Raw genomic sequence first — 18614 nt, 5'->3', positions numbered from 1 at the left:
ATCTTTTAGAACATAATTAAGAAACTCTCCTCCTTGAAGACTTAAATGTGATTAACCTTTCCTCCTTGCCTTTTTGATTATCCTGTTGCTCTTTCTTTTCTCTATGACAAGCTGGTCAGATTGGAGAGAGAAACCCACTGTGAGTGACACTGAAATACGCCACCATACCCAGAAGAGTTTACCTCTGATCCTGAGATTAGGGAGCAGATCTCAACTATTACTACTTTTATTCTGTCTTTTCAGTGACAAATAATCATTAAATGGGTGGCTAAGAGATCTAAGAGTACTTTCTGATAAAACAGTCTAATCCAAGTGTCCAAGATCATAAAATCTCATTTATAAGATGCCTAAAGCTATATGTATTGTGTCCTGTGCTATTACATTATAATGTAATGGCAGAAGTTCATTCAGCAATTGGTTTGATTTTGTATAAACTAAAGCTTGGTCATTTGGATAGTGTTCAGTCTGAAGAAGGAATGAGTTAACCCCAAACTGGATTAGGAAGAAGATGTTCACCGTAGAACAGGAGTGCAGCAGCATTGATCCAGTGTTGTTCGGGAGAGAGACACAGACTGTCTGCCAGGAGTCTCCTAGTCAGGAGACCTTGGGCTTTTCTGTGACCCACAAAAATGTCCTCCCTTTGCTCATATTTCTGAAAGCTTGCTGATACCTGGTTTGGTTCCTTGATCTGGCACTCCTCCATCTGGGGAAAGGGTCCAATGGCCTGTCCTGTTTTGGAAGGCCTCTCTCTCCAGTTATTAGGTCTTGGCCACTGGAACAGAAAATGCTGCTTTGTGGAATCCGGGGTCCTGCCTTAATCTGCTGGATGTTTGGTTAGTGTGAGTCAGTCCTGGGTGCCTGCATCATTTCTGGCACTGGCTAAATCGAATTTCTGACTGACTGGTGAAGGAACTGACCTTGGACCATTGTGCCTGCACAAAGTTAATGTGCAACTCCCTCCAGGCCCACTGAGCACCGTGGAGTTTTTAGTGGGCAGTCTGAGTGGATTTAGGGTATCTGAATAACCTGATGCTCTATGAAGATTACTGGGTTTGTGGATCTGAGTAAATTTTTTTTTCCTTTGGAGAAAGCCTGGAACATGCTGCCTTTAAATTCTGAAAGTGACTCATGACTCAGAGGTTAAGAACCACTGTTATGTGATACCTGTATCTGAGCTCCAACTTGTGTAACTAGTGCTGCACAGTCTGAATAGGGATTCTGCTTGGAGTTCAGTCTCCTGGAGGGAGGTGAGACTGTGCCTGAATATATACAGTGAGAAGAGGCATGAATCTCAAGTACAAATTAAAGTTACTAGGAATGCTGAGGGGATCCAGGAGCACTTCATGGGGCGGAGGACAGCATTTGCAATGAAAGCTGAACAAAGTTAATTTGAAGTCTAAAGTCTAGTCACAGGGAGGAATGACAACAACCCCTACCTTTCATATTTGATTTCAGAGGCCCTCTCCTTCCAAAGACTAAGTGATTTACTGATTTTTGCAGGACAGGTTGCTTGGAAGCGAGCTGTCAAAGGTGTTCGAGAAATGTGTGATGTGTGCGACACCACCATCTTCAACCTGCACTGGGTGTGTCCTCGGTGTGGGTTTGGAGTATGTGTGGATTGCTATCGGATGAAGAGAAAGAATTGCCAACAAGGTGAGAACCGATTTGATTCTCCTCCAGCCCCTCTACACAGTTAAATCAAGTTTTTTGTTGATTTATGTTTGGTGGGTTTCTTGAAGCATGTGGAGCCAGAGTCTATAAAGAACAGTTACTACAAATCAGTTATTTGCAGGTGCTGCTTACAAGACTTTCTCTTGGCTAAAATGCGTGAAGAGTCAGATACATGAACCAGAGAACTTAATGCCCACACAGATCATTCCTGGAAAAGGTATTTCATGTGCTGCAGTGATTTTCTTTCCCTTTGTCTTGGTTAACTCATGGGGGCTGGTAGTTTGGTTTTACTTTATCACTCGCTTAAGTTTATTTTTGTCCAGAAGTGTATTAAATAATTCCTCCAACACTTTTTGATTAAAGTTCTGTAGGATAATTTTGTAGAAGAAAAGAAAATGTATTTTGTGGAAGGCCTCTGGAGCAGGATGAAAGGGAGGGAGTGGGAAAAGTAATCCTGTGGGGAATGCCAGTTTCTGCTGTGTAACGTTGAGGTTGAAAGTACCTAATACCCTTGTTCAGATGTTTGCCTCTGCCCTTTCTAGCCCTGTATGATGTTGGAGACATTGTGCATTCTGTAAGAGCGAAATGGGGAATAAAGGCAAACTGCCCTTGTTCAAACAGGCAATTCAAACTCTTTTCAAAGCCAGCCTCAAAGGAAGACCTAAAACAGGTATTTACTGCTTATGTTAAATTCACCATCCCTTGTAATTGTCATTTGTCTGTTTTTCAAATAACCCAAGGATTTCTGTCAGTGCATTTGAAAGGAATCTGGGGATAGTAATCAGTGGAAAGAGAGAGAGAAATAATTCATACATTTCATGTGGCAGTTCAGAGACCTGTTCTGACTTTTCACATTACTTTTGTAGACTCTTCTGTGGCCTCTTTTAGTAGGTTTTACATTTTTGTTTCTTGAAAAAGCAAAAGGTTCTATAGTAGTCTATCTAATAAGTAGCTGTCGAGTTTGTAAAGGGTTTAAAAAAAATTCTGTGTATTTTGCAGAATTAAAATTATTCAGATAAGCCTTAACATTTTAAAAATTACGTAATATATTTTGCCTACGTTTATGAAAAGTTGAAGGAAATAATGATAAAATGAACCTTTAGTTGCCATCATGCAATGTAAAAAATGTTAATTTTCTCAGTCCTCATATGTCTCCTTGGTGGCATCCCTCTCCTCTCCACCATCACATGTGTGCCTTGCTCTCCCTTCTCCTCCTTGTTGCAGTAATCAGTATGCCGCATTGTGTTTAATAATCAGAAATTTACATTTCTATAAAGCTGTGGTGTCATAGGCAGGATGGGAGAGCAGAAGACTTGTAATATTTGGAGTCAGAACTGAATGTGAAGTCTTTTCCTTCCACTTGCTAGTTGTGTTACTTTGGCTAAAGTGAGCTGGTTTCTATGTGGTTCAGCTTCCTCATCAGTAATATAGAAATAATAAGCAGTATTGATGATTGGGCATCACAGAATTATATCATATGTAAAGAGAGGGCCTGGACCACAACAGGAGTTTGGATATTTTTTTTCCTCCTTCTTATGTATGTATAAACTGGCTCTTGTCAGTTTTAAAAATTATTTTCTTCTACAGCAGTCATCTTAGATTTAATTTATGAGTTCTTTTAAGAGCTCCTCATCACATTTTTAAAGCTAAGTCAAAATAGCATTTTCTCTTTCTCTGCATCCCATTTCCTTCTGAAATCACAGCTTTACCTTTCCTGCCTGCCTCATTTATTCATTTTCAACCATGTTTTCTGTGCCTATCCTGGATTCTGGGATGAGTTCACAGGGGAGACAGGCACAAACTGGTCATTTTAAACCAGCATGGTACATAGAGTAATAGGGATATGTACCAGCAGGGGCTGGTAAAAGGGTGCGCGGGGTAATATCTTGCTGTGTTTTAAGTTGCTAACATCTCTTCTACCTTGTAGTTACTCTCTACTAGTGTGGGATTACTGCAGCTGTGGGGATACCCAGGGCTAGCTATTAGGTGGTTTTGTTCTGGATATTTATCTTACTTGTCGGTTGGCTATTAGGAGAGAATAAAAGAAAAGGAAGCTGTCATTCTTCAGCTTATATAAAATCGTCCTTTAATGCTTAACACAGACTTCTTTAGCTGGAGAAAAACCGACTCTTGGTACAGTGCTCCAGCAGAATCCCTCAGTGTTGGAGCCAGCAGCTGTGGGTGGGGAAGCAGTCTCCAAGCCAGCCGGCAGCATGAAGCCTGCCTGTCCAGCCAGCACATCTCCTCTAAACTGGCTGGCAGACCTAACCAGTGGGAATGTCAACAAGGAAAACAAGGGTGAGTGTTTCCTGCTTTCCTGTTTGTTCCTGAGTATTTTAGTCCATTCATGGAAGGACTTGGCAACCTCAGTTGCTGGGAGGACAGTGGTTAGAAGTCCTGTGGAATGGAAAGTGCTTCTCTGGAGTCATCCTGGAACCTGCCACAAATGAAAGTGTTTTTGAAATGCAGTACCAAAGAGGAGAAATTTTGCTGCATTAAAATGTAGAGACTTCTACCTTCTGGCTGTGTTACAGAAGAGAAGAATTGTAGGCCACTTCTTTCATGTAAAGATCTGGGACAAAATTTTAATGAATCAAATTTGACACTGTAAATGAAGGAATATTTGAATGTTAGACTACACCTGAATTTCTGGAAAAACCTTTATATAGCTTTAAAAGTGTGATAAGGAGCTCTTAAAAGAACTCATAAATTAGGTCTAAGAGGACTGTTGTAGAAAAAAATAATTTGAAAAGCTAGCAAGAGCACAGCTGGTGAGTTTATACATACCTTAGAAGGAGGAAAAAGAATATTCAAACTCATGTTGTGGTCCAGGCCCTCTCTTTACATGTGATGTAATTCCGTGATGCTCAATCATCAGTATTGTTATTATTTCTGTATTACTGATGAGGAAGCTGAAGCATAGAAACCAGCACATTTGAGCCGAAGTAAGACAGTTAGCAAGTGGCTGGAAAAGAATTCAAATTTTTCAAGGTTTTTCCAGAAATGAAGATGTAGTCTGACATTCAAAAATATAGAAGAATCATGGGACAAGATGCAGGAAAACATTAAGTAAAATTCAGTACCTGTTTATGATTTACAAAAAACTTATGAACATTCTTAATCAAGAGTTTAAGCAAAAAAACTGGAGACATCATAAATAATCATTGAATTTAAAAAAAAATTGTTTTGAGGTTTTTTGAGACGGAATCTTGCTCTGTCCACCCAGGCTGGAGTGCAGAGACACAGTCTTGGCTCACATTGCACTCTACCTCCCAGGTTCAAGCGATTCGCCTGCCTCAGCCTCCCGAGTAGCTAGGCTCATAGATGCCCGCCACCACGCCCTGCTAATTTTTGTATTTTTAGTAGAGATGGGGTTTTGCCATGTTGGCCAAGCTGGTCTTTGAGGTTTTTTTGTTTTGTTTTATTTTAACAGTTTCTATGTTCAAGACGATATCTATTACCACTTTTTATTAAGCATTGTACTGGAAGTCCTGGTCAGTGCATTGAGGGAAAAAAAAAAGTGTAAAGAGAATGCTGCCAGTATTTGTAGACAGTACAAACAAAAAATCCAAAAGAATCTACATTTACTAAACATTTGTCAGGGTTGCTAGATACAAAGGTCAATTTACAAAATTCCGTTGTACTGAGTAGTTATTGTTTTAACCTCAATGAGGAATCCTTGTCTAAGTAAATCATATCATTCATACTTATCTCCTAAAGTTTTTTTTTTGTTCCAGTAAATAGAAAGCAAGTTCTAAAGTAATTCTGTTTGTAGAATACTAATAAGGGATTTGCCTTTCAGAATATTTTTTCATCTGGATGTTTTGGTTTTATTTTAGAAAAACAACCAATGATGCCAATTTTAAAGAATGAAATCAAATGCCTTCCACCCCTCCCGCCTTTAAGCAAATCCAGCACAGTCCTCCAAACGTTTAACAGCACAATTTTGACACCCGTAAGCAACAACAATTCTGGTTTCCTCCGGAATCTCTTGAATTCTTCTACAGGAAAGGTGTGTGTTTGTTTGTTTGGTACTGCATGTTGTAAAGTTGAAAACAGAACAGGAAAAGAGTAGAGAAGTTGGAACTGAAAGTAGAAAGGAGACTGAATCACATACTTACCTTTGTGGGTTCCGAAGGCTTGAGTCATTGGAGGATGGGTTTTATGGGAATATAGTTCTGGGCCAGGCCACTTTCTCATGTTACCTCACTTCTGTGAGTTGTCAAGTGGGGACAGGGGATGTGCCTCTTTGCCTGGGGGACCTGGCTTAGAATCTTCTGGATGTGTAATATATACTCATCATTATGGGAATGGGGTTTCTTGATGGTAGGCGAATGACATATTTGAGATTTTTGTTCTTTCTCCAATTCAGACAGAAAATGGACTCAAGAACACACCAAAAATCCTTGATGACATCTTTGCCTCTTTGGTGCAAAATAAGACTTCTTCCGATTTATCTAAGAGGCCTCAAGGACTGACGATCAAGCCCAGCATTCTGGGCTTTGACACTCCTCACTATTGGCTTTGTGATAATCGCTTGCTGTGCTTGCAAGACCCCAACAATAAGAGCAACTGGAATGTGTTTAGGGAGTGCTGGAAACAAGGACAGGTAATGTAGGCCTCCCATCCTCCAGCCCTATTCAGAACCCCCTTCTCAGTTTCTTTGGCAGACTTCTGTCAACCCCACCCCAGCCTTCCCCCACCCCTTCACCTTCTGTTTTATTCTTTATTGTTTAGGTGAATATAATCAGGTCAGGATGTGGCCGTGAGTCTTCCTTTTTAAAGCAGATGGTCCTAAACTGACTTTTCCATTCAGGTTTTTGTTGCTTCCTACCAGTCCCCGTTGGGATTTTGATGAGGGCGTCCAGGCTTGGTAATTCCTATGGTAAACCTCAGCAGAGGAAGTGAGAGTGTGACTACAGGCTGATGGGATTTGGGAGATTAGACACAATGTGGTAGAAAATCATGCACCCCTCTTACCTGAATGGAAAGCCTGTGCTGAAGGCAATTCTAGGTAGGCTAGGGCCGTGTGGTGTCATACAGTCCCCAGGTGCCTGCTTTAAAGGGCAGTGTTGTTGGATCTTAAGTGCTGGTTAATATCTTCAGGAGAATTTCTAGGCCTGCTTCTGTGCTTTCTTGTTTTGGTTCTGTTTTCTGGATCTTTGGCTTCTCTGTTTGGCCAGATAGGGTCTTTGCTAAAGGAACACTCTGCTCTCTTGGACAAGGATTTGGGAGAATTGCCAAAAAGAAATATGTGAGTGTTTAACCAAAAATAAATTTTCAAAAATGTTTTTCTCCATCTAGTGTACTAATAGGATTTGCTCATTTAATCATATATAGACAAGAAACAAAATGATGGGCTGAATACAGTGTTTCAGCAGGCTTTCTTGCTTGTTGCCAATATTTTAAAGTTAGACTATTTCACATAAAGTTAAACTATAAAGTTAGACTATTTCACATAAAGTTAACTATAAAGTCACTTAAAGTTAGACTATTTTATTTAAAGTTAGACTATTTCACATAAAGGTTAGAGCTTCTGGGTTGTCTTAGACAGCCAAAAGATTTGGCACCCTCACACAGCCAGTAGTAGTGAGGGGTGTCACCGACCATATTCCTGCTTGGCAGTAACAGGCTCAAGTATAGTGAGGTCACCCTGTTTCACCGGTGACTGGTGTCACTGGACACTCCTTCCAGCCCTTGTCATCTTCACAGTCTCCGTCTTGCTGTGAGTAATGGAAAGGTGATCCTTTCTCCTAGATGCTTACCCATGTAGTTTTGAGAGCAAGAGGTGTGTAAGCAGATGAATGGTGAAGGTTGGAGGTGCTTCGGGAGCTCAGAGAACTAAGCCTAAACTGTCACATCACCATCTGAGATGGAGCACCAGCTCCATGGAAATACACCAATAGCAGTGTGAAGAGGGACTGCCTTCGGGAGTGGGGACAGAGCTGCCAGAGTTCAGACTAAAGTCTTCTTCTCTTCATTTAGCCAGTGATGGTGTCTGGAGTGCATCACAAATTGAACTCTGAACTTTGGAAACCTGAATCCTTCAGGAAAGAGTTTGGTGAGCAGGAAGTAGACCTAGTTAATTGTAGGACCAATGAAATCATCACAGGAGCCACAGTAGGAGACTTCTGGGATGGATTTGAAGACGTTCCAAGTATGTATGAAAGATCTTTTAAGGGGGTTGAGGATGTGAAAGGAGGGAACACAGGAATGGCAGGAGTCTGAGACCCATCAGTGGCAGCCGCAGCATTTTCCAGGATTTTGGAGTTTAAAATTAACATCTCTCCTCCCCTTCCTTGTTACAATGTTTATGCTTTTAAACTCTGAGGCATTATTACCTGCTCTGTTTGTCTTTGTTGTCCTTGGACAGAACATCAGATAGGGTCAATCTCTCTCTCCAAGCAGAATAAGTAATTTGTTCCATGCTGGCCTCAGAAAACTGGGTTTACTAAACACCTGTGACCTTTGATTGCTGACGTGCATTGCTATTGATTAGTTGGGATGCTGCTCACTTCTTCCGGAACTGTAGAGGAGGAGCAGATTGGATCAATGACAGCTGTCGAAACACCACCTACCTGCAGTGGGCAAAAGGGAGCGGCTGAATCTCCCAAGAATGAGTAGCAGCTTAATAAGCTTCTAGGAAAGACAAGGCCCTGACACAAATCTGTTAGTTGGTGATCTTTATTTTGCTGCACCTTGCTGCCTTCTGGGTACAAATGGATTTCTTTACACTGCAGAAATAAAATGGTGGATAGTTGGTAAGAGGGGAAAAATAAGGAGTAATAATATTTGTATACTGAATTTATCAGGTTATGAAAATTTTGCAGAGATAAATTTATTTGTATTGTTGAGGCATAAAATGCTACTTTGTCATTTATTTTGGTCTGTTTCTGAGTTATAAATAGTAACAGTTCATTGTGGTTACCTTTCAGATCGTTTGAAAAATGAAAAAGAACCAATGGTGTTGAAACTTAAGGACTGGCCACCAGGAGAAGATTTTAGAGATATGATGCCTTCCAGGTATGATTATGAAGGTGGGGAGAGATGATTCTGTCCTTGACTTGGTAGGATAGTGAGAAAATAGTTTTCAAGGAAATAACAAAAGTTCTGCAGTTATACTGCTGCTGATTTTTCATTTCTAGTCTGTAGTCATTGGAGGCATGTTTATTTTTAGATGAGATGAAGAAGTGATTGGCTTTTAGGCCTGGCTAATGGAACACCACACATTTTCCGAGGTAGGCCCTACTAGAGAAGAGGCTCACTTTTTCTTACAAGGCTGATTTGGAGGCAGTTGTGGAATCTGATGTGTAAGGGTCAGAACAGTATAGTCACAGCACTGAGTTAGACAAGAAGACATCTATTGGGTGGATCTATTTTCCTGATTGAGCTTGAAACCTTGAAAAGGGTATCATAACTAATCAATGATGTATCTCTAAGCGTAACTTTTTGTCTAGAATTTATTGCTGAGATCTTTTGTCTGAACTGTTACAGCCGATTTTGACACATTTGTGTGTTGTAGGAGAAAAAGAAGACATGTTTGTTTGTAACTACTGTAATTCTAATCTTAAATATTTGATGGCTCTCTCTGTCTACATGATCACAGATGTATTTGTTCCTTTTGCTGTAAAAGGAACAAAACAGGTTACACAATAATGAATTAGAAAAGCAATCTTATTTTGCAAATTCCTGGTTCTGTTGTTCTAGGTTTGATGATCTGATGGCCAACATTCCGCTGCCCGAGTACACAAGGCGAGATGGCAAACTGAACTTGGCCTCTAGGCTGCCCAACTACTTTGTTCGGCCAGATCTGGGTCCCAAGATGTATAATGCTTATGGTAAGGAGGAGATGGCTAACTTTAAACTGGAAATAAAACAACTGAAAATGTTTGGAAAATTGATTTTGTGGGAGGGAAAGGTGGAAAGCACCCATAATCTTAATGCTTAATACAGCCACAGCCTTCATTTTTACGTATTTCTTTTCATTCCCTGGCCACATGTTTATGTATTTCATTTTCATAGTTGCAGTTGTAGGGCATATGCAATTTTGTGTTTTTCCCTTTACTATGCCTAATTTTACGTTGTAAAATCTTTACATGTTACTTAATAGTCTTTAGATCACTTTTAATGGTGTGTGATACATCATTGAAAGAATGTACTTTTGTTAGTGATTTCAGTGTTCAGACATTTAGGTCAATCTGCTAGCATTCTAGCTGTCTTAACATCTGCTACAATTAAATGCAGTGTTCTATATTGGTGAGTAGAAGTTAGTTACTTAGGATTCAAAGTACTCTTTGAATTGGACTTTTATTCTTTTGACATGACTCAATACTAACTGTCTAACAAGGAGGATGCCTGGGATAAAGATTGGTTTCTCCATTTATCAGAGCCTTCTTTCATCATTGTAACTGTGATCTTTATCAGTTTTACATATGGCCTTTAATTATGGCTGGATTCGAGTTGGCCATTTTGAAGGAATTATTTATTGTTGAATGCAGTTCTAATTGTTTGAATATTTCAGTGAATTTTATTTACTCATTTTTACTATTTGGCCCCTACTTTTCCAGTCCTCTTGGAAATTATTTATTTATTCTTCCCATAATTACTTCCATGTCACTTTCCATTTCTAGCCTTAGACCTGTGGGTGTCCTTTTCAAAAAGGACAAGGTCTGTTGTAGTCTTCACCGTGTTCTCCAAAGACTGTTGCGGGAGGGGAGGAGAAGAGGGGCAAAGACTCCAGCCCCACAATTCTGTTATGTTGAGTCAGCTCAGGGAACCACCAGGGGTGTAGTTGGGGACTGTTGTGACAGGGGAGTGTTTTTGTTTGCAAGCTCCCAGCAGTCTCTATGCCCAAGATAGTTCTGCCAGGGTAGGGGTAGAGTGAGAAATGGCGTGTGGGTGAGAAGACCCTGTGGGCACAAGGCCTTTTGCCTGTTCCTTACTTCTCAGGTCTCGGTGAGTCCTCCATGTGCTGTGGGTGTGCAGTGTGCTCTCTTGAGGTCCTGTCCCTCGAGCCCTTCAGAGACTGATTAAAGCAGCTGGTTGGGATCTTGGGCAAACTTATGTATATGAGAGCATTTTTCCAATAAATTGTATCGTGTGATATTGTAGTTTTATCTCCATGCATTATAGAAATCCTGAAGCTTTAAAGGTGGGTATCTGAGAAATTTTCAAAAGAATTGCTTGCGTGGTTTAACTAGCTTGGCAGCAGGTCTTTTCCCCTAGACACTAATAGATGGCAGTGTTACTCTATAAAAGCTTTTCCTATGACAAAAGGGTTCCCATCCAGAAGTAAGCATTCAGGGAATGAAAATAATGAAGATGTGTTCATTATCAACCACCTTATATCTTATTGTAAACATCATTGAAGAGTGGTCTTTTCAAAGGTTGGGTGATTGAGTTGTGACTCTTCAATCAGAGTAAGTGCAAAGGCGCTTTGGAGAGATCATATAATCCAGCCTCTCTTCAGCTCCTGCAACACCCCCCCCCGCCCATTTTGCAATGAGGACCAGGACTTGAGGACAGTAGAAGGGACATTGACCTGTTCAGGATCTCCAGGGGGCAGCTAGTGGCAGGTCTGAGACTAGTACTTAGATCTCCTAATTTCCAAGCTAGAGCCCATTTTCCTACTCTTCCTCTACTCTAACTCCCCATCACCCAACAGCCCCTACTATTTCAGCTTTTTTCTCCCTTAAAAGTCCATGGTGTTTTGTTTCAGGATGTTTTGTTGTCTAGCACTCCTTTCCTTTTGACCATTATGTTTTTACAATTTTGGTTTCATCTGAGTTTACCATGGTTTAGAGTTTGGTTTTATCAGTGTACAGTTACCCATGACTGGGATCCGATGGACTTTGGGCCAGTGGCTGCACAGCAGTTTTTTCCTTCCTCGTTTTGCAGTGTGGCAGTGGCCGGATCAGCAGGCAGCCAGTCCATGCCAAGGCTTTGCCTCCTAGTCTCCTTTCCTTTTCTTCCCAGCTCCATCCTCTTCCTATTGCCCTTAGTCTTAACCATCATCTTCAAGTTTGTGTTTATCGTTCGCTTATATTTATACTTTTAACATATATACTTGTATTCCTGCACAGTATTCTTTGTTTTTAACCTGCTTTTGAACTTCATATAAATAGAATCAGATTTTTTATATTCATCCATGCTGTCATATAATAATGTATCATCCATGTGTTCATTTCATTCATTTTATTTCTATTACATTAATTGCTTTTTTCTGAAATTGGGCTTTTTACTGTGGAACTATTTTTCAAACACACTGAAAACTTGAGAGTCTGGTAGTGTATTGGGGAAACCCCACCCCCGATATTCAACGTGGGTTCTTTTCTATTTCCCTAAGCGTCGGCTGGTCTGAGAAACAAAGGGGAAGAGTACAAAAGAGAGAAATTTTAAAGCTGGGTGTCCGGGGGAGACATCACATGTCGGCAGGTTCTGTGATGCCCCCCCCAGCTGTAAAATCAGCAAGTTTTTATTAGCAATTTTCAGAAGGGGAGGGAGTGTACGAATAGGGTATGGGTTACACAGATCACATGCTTCACAAGGTAATAAAATATCACAGAGCAAATGGAGGCAGGGTGAGATCACAGGACCACAGGATGGGGCAAAATTAAAACTGCTAATGAAGTTCACAATTGTCATTGATAACATTGTTATTGTCATTGATAACATCTTACCAGGAGATAGAGTTTGAGAGCAGACAACCTGTCTGACCAAGATTTATTAGGCGGGAATTTCCTCGTCCTTATAAGCCTGGGAGCACTACAGGAGACCTAGGCTTATTTCATCCCTTCAACTTTGACCGCAAAAGACAGCCACTCCCAAGGGGGCTGTTTAGAGGCCTCCCTCAGGGACGCATTCTCTTTCTCAGGGATGTTCCTTGCTGAGAAAAATAATTCAATGGTATTTCTCCTATTTGCTTTTGAAAGAAGAGAAATATGGCTCTGTTCCACTCAGCTCACCAGCAGTCAGAGTTTAAGGTTATCTCTCTTGTTCCCTGAACATTGCTGTTATCCTGTTCTTTTTTCAGGGTGCCCAGATTTCATATTGTTCAAACACACATGCTCTACAAACAATTTGTGCACTTAACGCAACCATCACAGAGTCCTGAGGCAGCATACATCCTCCTCACCTTACGAAGATGACAGGATTAAGAGATTAAAGAGAGGCATAGGAAATCACAAGGGTATTGATTGGGGAAGTGATAAGTGTCCATGAAATCTTCACAATTTATGTTCAGAGACTGCAGTAAAGACAGGCATAAGAAATTATAAAAGTATTAATTTGGGGAACTAATAAATGTCCATGAAATCTTCACAATTTTTGTTCTTCTGCCATGGCTTCAGCCAGTCTCTCTGTTTGGGGTCCCTGACTTCCCACAACAGTAGTGACTCCGTATAACTCATCACCCAGTTATATAAGAGCTTTCAACTTTTTGCCATAATTGTTTCATTGTCTCCTCTCCTTAAATTTTTTCATCATCCTCTCATCTATACTATGATTTCATTCTAATACCAAATGCTTTACCTATTCCTAGGGCTGATATTTCAGCAAGCTGGAAAGAAAAAGTACAACAGGGTTCTGGGGCCCTGGTCCCAAGTTGGAATGAAGAAATGTGCCCTCTCAAAAGTATAGCCCCTCTAAAACCACAGCCCCAGGCAAGCCAGAGATAAAGTCTTCCTCCAAAACAGTATTGCGGGGCGTTTGCAGAGGCCAGCAGGTTAGAAAACAGCTGCTGCTTGCTCACTACAAGCTGTGCTTCTCTCTACTGCCCAGCCTAAGAAGCAGAGTCCTAGTGTTAGAATGGCTTGCCCAAGGTGACTGCAGGGTAAGCTTCAGGATGATTGCTGAGCAAGGTGAGCCTTCTCCTGTGAGCAAGGAATTAGCCACAGACTATGAACACTGGAGGGACTTGTCATTCCGCATCACTCCTCACCCCTCCTCTTTTACAGTTGAGAGAACCAAGGAATGCGTTGGGCAGTGTTCCTTCTTATACTTGTGATAGCCATTTGAGGTTCCAGGTTTATGTGTGTGTGTGGGTGGGGGCTTTCCCTTGGACTCCCCATCTTGAGTGGTCCTTGGGCTTTGCCTCTTGTCCCAGAGCTCCTAGGCTGTGGCAATAATCAGAGCCTGAGCTCACTTGATTTAGCAGATGTCCTTTTGGCAAATCCCACCTTCAGAAGCCTGCTTTACCACTTCCATTTCCTCCTGTTTTTGGCTTCTGAGTATTCCTCCTTTTCTTGCTAGCACATTGATTGGTTAAAGATTTTTTTTTGCAATAGTTTGATCCAGAATTTTTATTCTCAGCAGAAGAGTCAATCAGGGACCTACCATCCCCCAGGTAGTGGAAAGACTATGGCAGCCTTTGTTGTCTTCCGTAAACTTAAGGCACTTTGTTTTTGCAGGATTAATCACTCCTGAAGATCGGAAATATGGAACAACAAATCTTCACTTAGATGTATCTGATGCAGCTAATGTCATGGTCTATGTGGGAATTCCCAAAGGACAGTGTGAGCAAGAAGAAGGTAGGGTGCTGAGCATAAAAGGAGGGCTTACTCTTTGAGACAGGGCCTGTGGTCTGATATTTGCTTTCTCTTCTTGCTCTAGAAGTCCTTAAGACCATCCAAGATGGAGATTCTGACGAACTCACAATAAAGCGATTTATTGAAGGAAAAGAGAAGCCAGGAGCACTGTGGCACATATATGCTGCGAAGGACACGGAGAAGATAAGGGAATTTCTTAAAAAGGTGTGCTTTTTATGGCATGTGTGAACAGAGGAATAGAGAATAGCAATATTACGTTACATGTGGTGAACTGACTGGCTTGGCTAGGGGAACTGTCACGACCTGAAAAGTTAAATCTGTACCTGTCAGATTGAATAGGCTGAAGGTGGTTGCTAAGGAACAAGGATTCTAAATGATTAGGGTTACACTTCTTAAAAAAAGCAGGCCTTATCTTTTATGGCTGTGTTTTGTGTTAGAGTGCATTTAGAAATTTTTGTTCTCTGCTTTCAAGTTAGTGCATCTGATCATCTCCCAGCATCTATTTGTTTTTACTGCCTTAAGAATCTGAGCACTTCAGAGGTGCATGTATCCTTGGCCCTGAGTGACCATGTTCTTGAGTGAGTTACTAAGTTTGGTTTTGTCCACTCTCATGTAGCAAGTGACCCTACTTGTCATTAGCAAGGGATGCAGGGATTCAGAAGATTCTAGGTTTCCCCTGTAGTTGGCAGGTTTTTTCAGCAAGGGCTATGTGTGGAAATTCTAGGCAACTAGAAAGATGAGACATGTTCAGTTTTAAACTTGTTTGGCACTGAGGCTGCCAGTTGCAACCCAGGTGTCTTTGGCTGATATGCTTCAGTCATTCACGAGTCTTGGATATGAACATTCCTAACCTGTTAGCTGGCCCCAAGTATGTCTTTAACAAGCATTTGTTTGAATCAAGGTGTTTCTGGCTAAGGATCATTTGGCTCTTGCAGAAAACTGGCTTGGTCACCATATTGTTCCTTTGATATTGTCACTCTGAGTCTCTGCTTTACCAGTTACTGGATCAAGCATAAACAAGTCTAATCTGCAGCTGTCTTCGGGACTGTTTCATAAGTCAGATTAAGTGAAGACAAGTTTCTGATAACTTTAAAACAAGTTCATTTATAAGGAGCCTGAGCCTACTTATGTTTAAAAGTCTAGACTAAAATATTGTTTAAATACAGTATTTACAAACTTACACAGAGCCTGCCAGTCATGGTTTATGGGAACTGACATCAGAGAAGCCACATTTTCCTCGTCCTCCTTCTGTTGGTTCATTCAGCTGAAGTCTTCCAGTACTACTTGTCTTTTTCTGCCAATGGGGGCACTTAAGTTGAAGAAGACCTGACATTTATGAACTGCCAACACTGTTTAGAGGAAAAAAATGGCTTATTGGGCCTTAGCATGTTACTGTTGCATAACATTTTGGGTGTATTCTAGGTGTCAGAAGAGCAAGGTCAAGAAAACCCAGCAGACCACGATCCTATTCATGATCAAAGCTGGTATTTAGACCGATCATTAAGAAAGCGTCTTCATCAAGAGTATGGAGTTCAAGGCTGGGCTATTGTGCAGTTTCTTGGGGATGTGGTGTTTATCCCGGCAGGAGCTCCACATCAGGCAAGAATCATTACTTTTTCTTTATTCTCTTTATAGTGTGAACTTTTGGGTTACTGATATCACTTGCTGTTTTTCAGGTTCATAACTTGTATAGCTGCATCAAAGTGGCTGAAGATTTTGTTTCTCCAGAGCATGTTAAACACTGCTTCTGGCTTACTCAGGAATTCCGCTATCTGTCACAGACTCACACCAATCATGAAGATAAATTACAGGTAAAAATAGCACCAATTCCTAGCATTCTCTGGCTATGGCTTCATGGCCCATTCTTGACCTTATAAAGAGAGTCAGTGGACTTGGCCATATCATACTTAGTAGCACAGTGAGTTGATGAACTTACTTTATATCTAGTACCACTATCTGCTTAAGTGAGGGAGGAACAAGAGGAAATCTCACCTTGGTTTGATTTGATATTGTTTAGAATCTGTAAGGAACTGTCCCCACAGAGAAAGGCCTTAGTACTGAAAATGAATAGATTTGTCTTCTGATCTTGGCCCAGCTGCCTGTCAGGGGTCATGAACACAGTTCTTAACCTTCAGTGCTGCAGTGTTCTCATCACCCTTAGGTAGAGCAGAACTGAGTCTCTCAGACTGAAAGAGGTCTGAAGGGGTGGTATTTTCAAAAGGATTTCAGTAATGAATTATGTAACATAATTTCATGTTTGGAAAATTAGGGAAAAATAATAAAGCTGTACCTTGGAATTGCCTCTCTCTGTACTCACTGTGAGTAGGTCTATGTGGCATCAAAACCTTTAAAAGGAGGAAAATGAGCTTTTTAAGTTCTTGAAATCATGGGTTTAAAATGTATATGAAATACTGGTCTGAAGGAGCCCAGGGACCTTTACAGTCTTGACATTTCATACGAATATTGAATTTTAAATTCTGCGAGAAGGTAATAAAATTGGAGAAGTTTATTCTTAGTGACAGGTTTCAGATTTAAATGTAAAATGACCATATTTTCTATTATTTTTAGGTGAAGAATGTTATCTACCATGCAGTGAAAGATGCAGTTGCTATGCTAAAGGCCAGTGAATCCAGTTTTGGCAAACCTTAATCTCCCTGCACATTGGAAATGAATTACAGGCAGCTGTTCAAACACTTCAGGCAGGATTCCTGTGGACTTTTGAGATTCATGTTACCTCATCTTCTTTTTTAAACTGTACCCAACTTGTGAGGGTACTCTGTCTAATGTATATTTCTAGTGTTTACAGACAGTAAATGTGTATATGTAGTAACTATTTACAGAACATGCATCCTTAAACTGTGACTTCTCACCTAGTGCAGAACTTTTACCAGGCTGTAAAAGCAAAACCTCATATCAGCTCTGGAACAATACCTGCAGTTATTCTCCAGTTGTTTGGACAACTTAGATTGGGTTTGTAACTATTAGGAATCACTGCACAGTTTACTTGGGTTGTATTTTGTTTTGTGTCAGAGTCCCCTCTCCCTCATCCCTTAGGGTCCAGAAGAGCAATGGAGGAAGTGACAGCTAATGTTGCAGTTCTTATTGTATGGCATAGGATTGGCATTATATAGCAGAAATCAACTACTGTACAATTTCTTGGGGTTAACCATCTTTAGTTAAATGGAATTTTAATTTAAATGAAGCTTTGCTAATTTTAAGTGTTCAGCATTTTGCATTAAAATATTCATATAATATTTTGGCTCAGTTTATTGGCATTATCCTCTCATTGTGGTTCCAACACAACTTTCTTCAAATGCAGGTGTAATGAATTGCTCCAAGAACTCTTCTCAAAAGTGAAGAAGTTTGATGCTGTAGTGATTTTCTGAGTGATTATTACAAAGCTAACATGGAAATTCCTGCTCAGCCAGGTAGAAACCCTGTCACACTTTGTCAAGGAAACACCACCAATTACATTTAGAAACAGGAATTAACCAAGAAACCAAGTAGTAGTGCCAGGTTAAATGGTTCTAAAAAGGTAAGTAATGAAACACTTTGTCTTCTGGCCCTTCATAATGTAAGTTTATGAAGGAAAATGAAATTAAGTTCTATGACAGTACTACCTAAAATACTCATCTCTGTGAAGGAAAAAAAATTCACAGAGAAGCACCTTTCGTTAACCCACTGATTCTCCTAGGCCACTCTTTCATTTAATTTCTTTAAAAAAAGGAATTAAACATTGAAATCAGGTAGTACATAGACAAACCCTAGAACCTGAGTTTTGTGAGCTGAGTAGGAGGCCAGAGGATCAGTATTAAATTAAAAAACCCATTGCCAAATCTAAGGTCAAAAGATTTGCCCTAATGTTTTCTAGGAGTTTTAAAATTTTAGCTCTTAAATCTTTGACCTATTTGGAGTTAATTAAATATGGTGTAAGGTAAAGATTCAATTTCATTTTTTTGAATATGGATACCCAGTTTTCCCAGCAACATTTGTCAAACACTGTTCTTTCCCCCATTGAATGGTCTTGGCACTCTAGTTAAAAATCAATTGATCGCAGGTGGGAAAGCATATTTCTAGGCTCTCATATTCCATTGGTCTGTGTATCTGTCTTTATGCCAATACTGCACTGTTCTGATGTCTGCTACTTTGTAGTAAGTTTTAAAATCAAGAACTGTGAGTTCTCCAACTTTGGTCTTCTTTTTCATGATTGTTTTAGTTAGGGTCACTGGAAATTCCATATGAATTTTGGGGTAGGTTTTTTTATTTCTGCAAAAAACACCATCTGGGTATTGGTAGAGATTGCATTGAACCCGTATGTTGCTTTGGGTAGTGTGTCATCTTGACAGTCTACTTCTTGCAATCCATGAGCATGGGATGTTGTGTTTCCACTTATTGGTG

The 18614-nt window shown here is 40.4% G+C and overlaps 1 protein-coding gene across 3 annotated transcripts in view; it reads left to right on the top strand.

Annotated features, from left to right (window-relative positions):
* Positions 1–17470, top strand: part of KDM3A (lysine demethylase 3A) — a 52594-nt gene extending 35124 nt beyond the window's left edge. For 2 of the 3 annotated variants that reach the window (XM_050752999.1, XM_050752997.1), the window contains exons 13-26: positions 1501–1653; positions 1793–1888; positions 2214–2341; positions 3774–3969; positions 5511–5683; positions 6044–6280; positions 7657–7828; positions 8607–8694; positions 9379–9509; positions 14079–14198; positions 14281–14420; positions 15639–15815; positions 15893–16027; positions 16785–17470. In XM_050752999.1, coding sequence (XP_050608956.1) covers positions 1501–1653; positions 1793–1888; positions 2214–2341; positions 3774–3969; positions 5511–5683; positions 6044–6280; positions 7657–7828; positions 8607–8694; positions 9379–9509; positions 14079–14198; positions 14281–14420; positions 15639–15815; positions 15893–16027; positions 16785–16865 — 2027 coding nt within the window. In that variant the 3' untranslated portion in view covers positions 16866–17470. The remainder of the gene's footprint in view (positions 1–1500; positions 1654–1792; positions 1889–2213; positions 2342–3773; positions 3970–5510; positions 5684–6043; positions 6281–7656; positions 7829–8606; positions 8695–9378; positions 9510–14078; positions 14199–14280; positions 14421–15638; positions 15816–15892; positions 16028–16784) is intronic. The other variant, XM_050753000.1, reaches the window with a different exon arrangement.
* Positions 17471–18614: the final 1144 nt, after the last annotated feature.

Source organism: Macaca thibetana, chromosome 13, assembly GCF_024542745.1.
Source record: "Macaca thibetana thibetana isolate TM-01 chromosome 13, ASM2454274v1, whole genome shotgun sequence".
NCBI classification, from domain to species: Eukaryota; Metazoa; Chordata; class Mammalia; order Primates; family Cercopithecidae; genus Macaca; species Macaca thibetana.
Note: the sequence above shows the minus strand (reverse complement) of the source record. Positions and strands in the feature narration are given on the sequence as shown.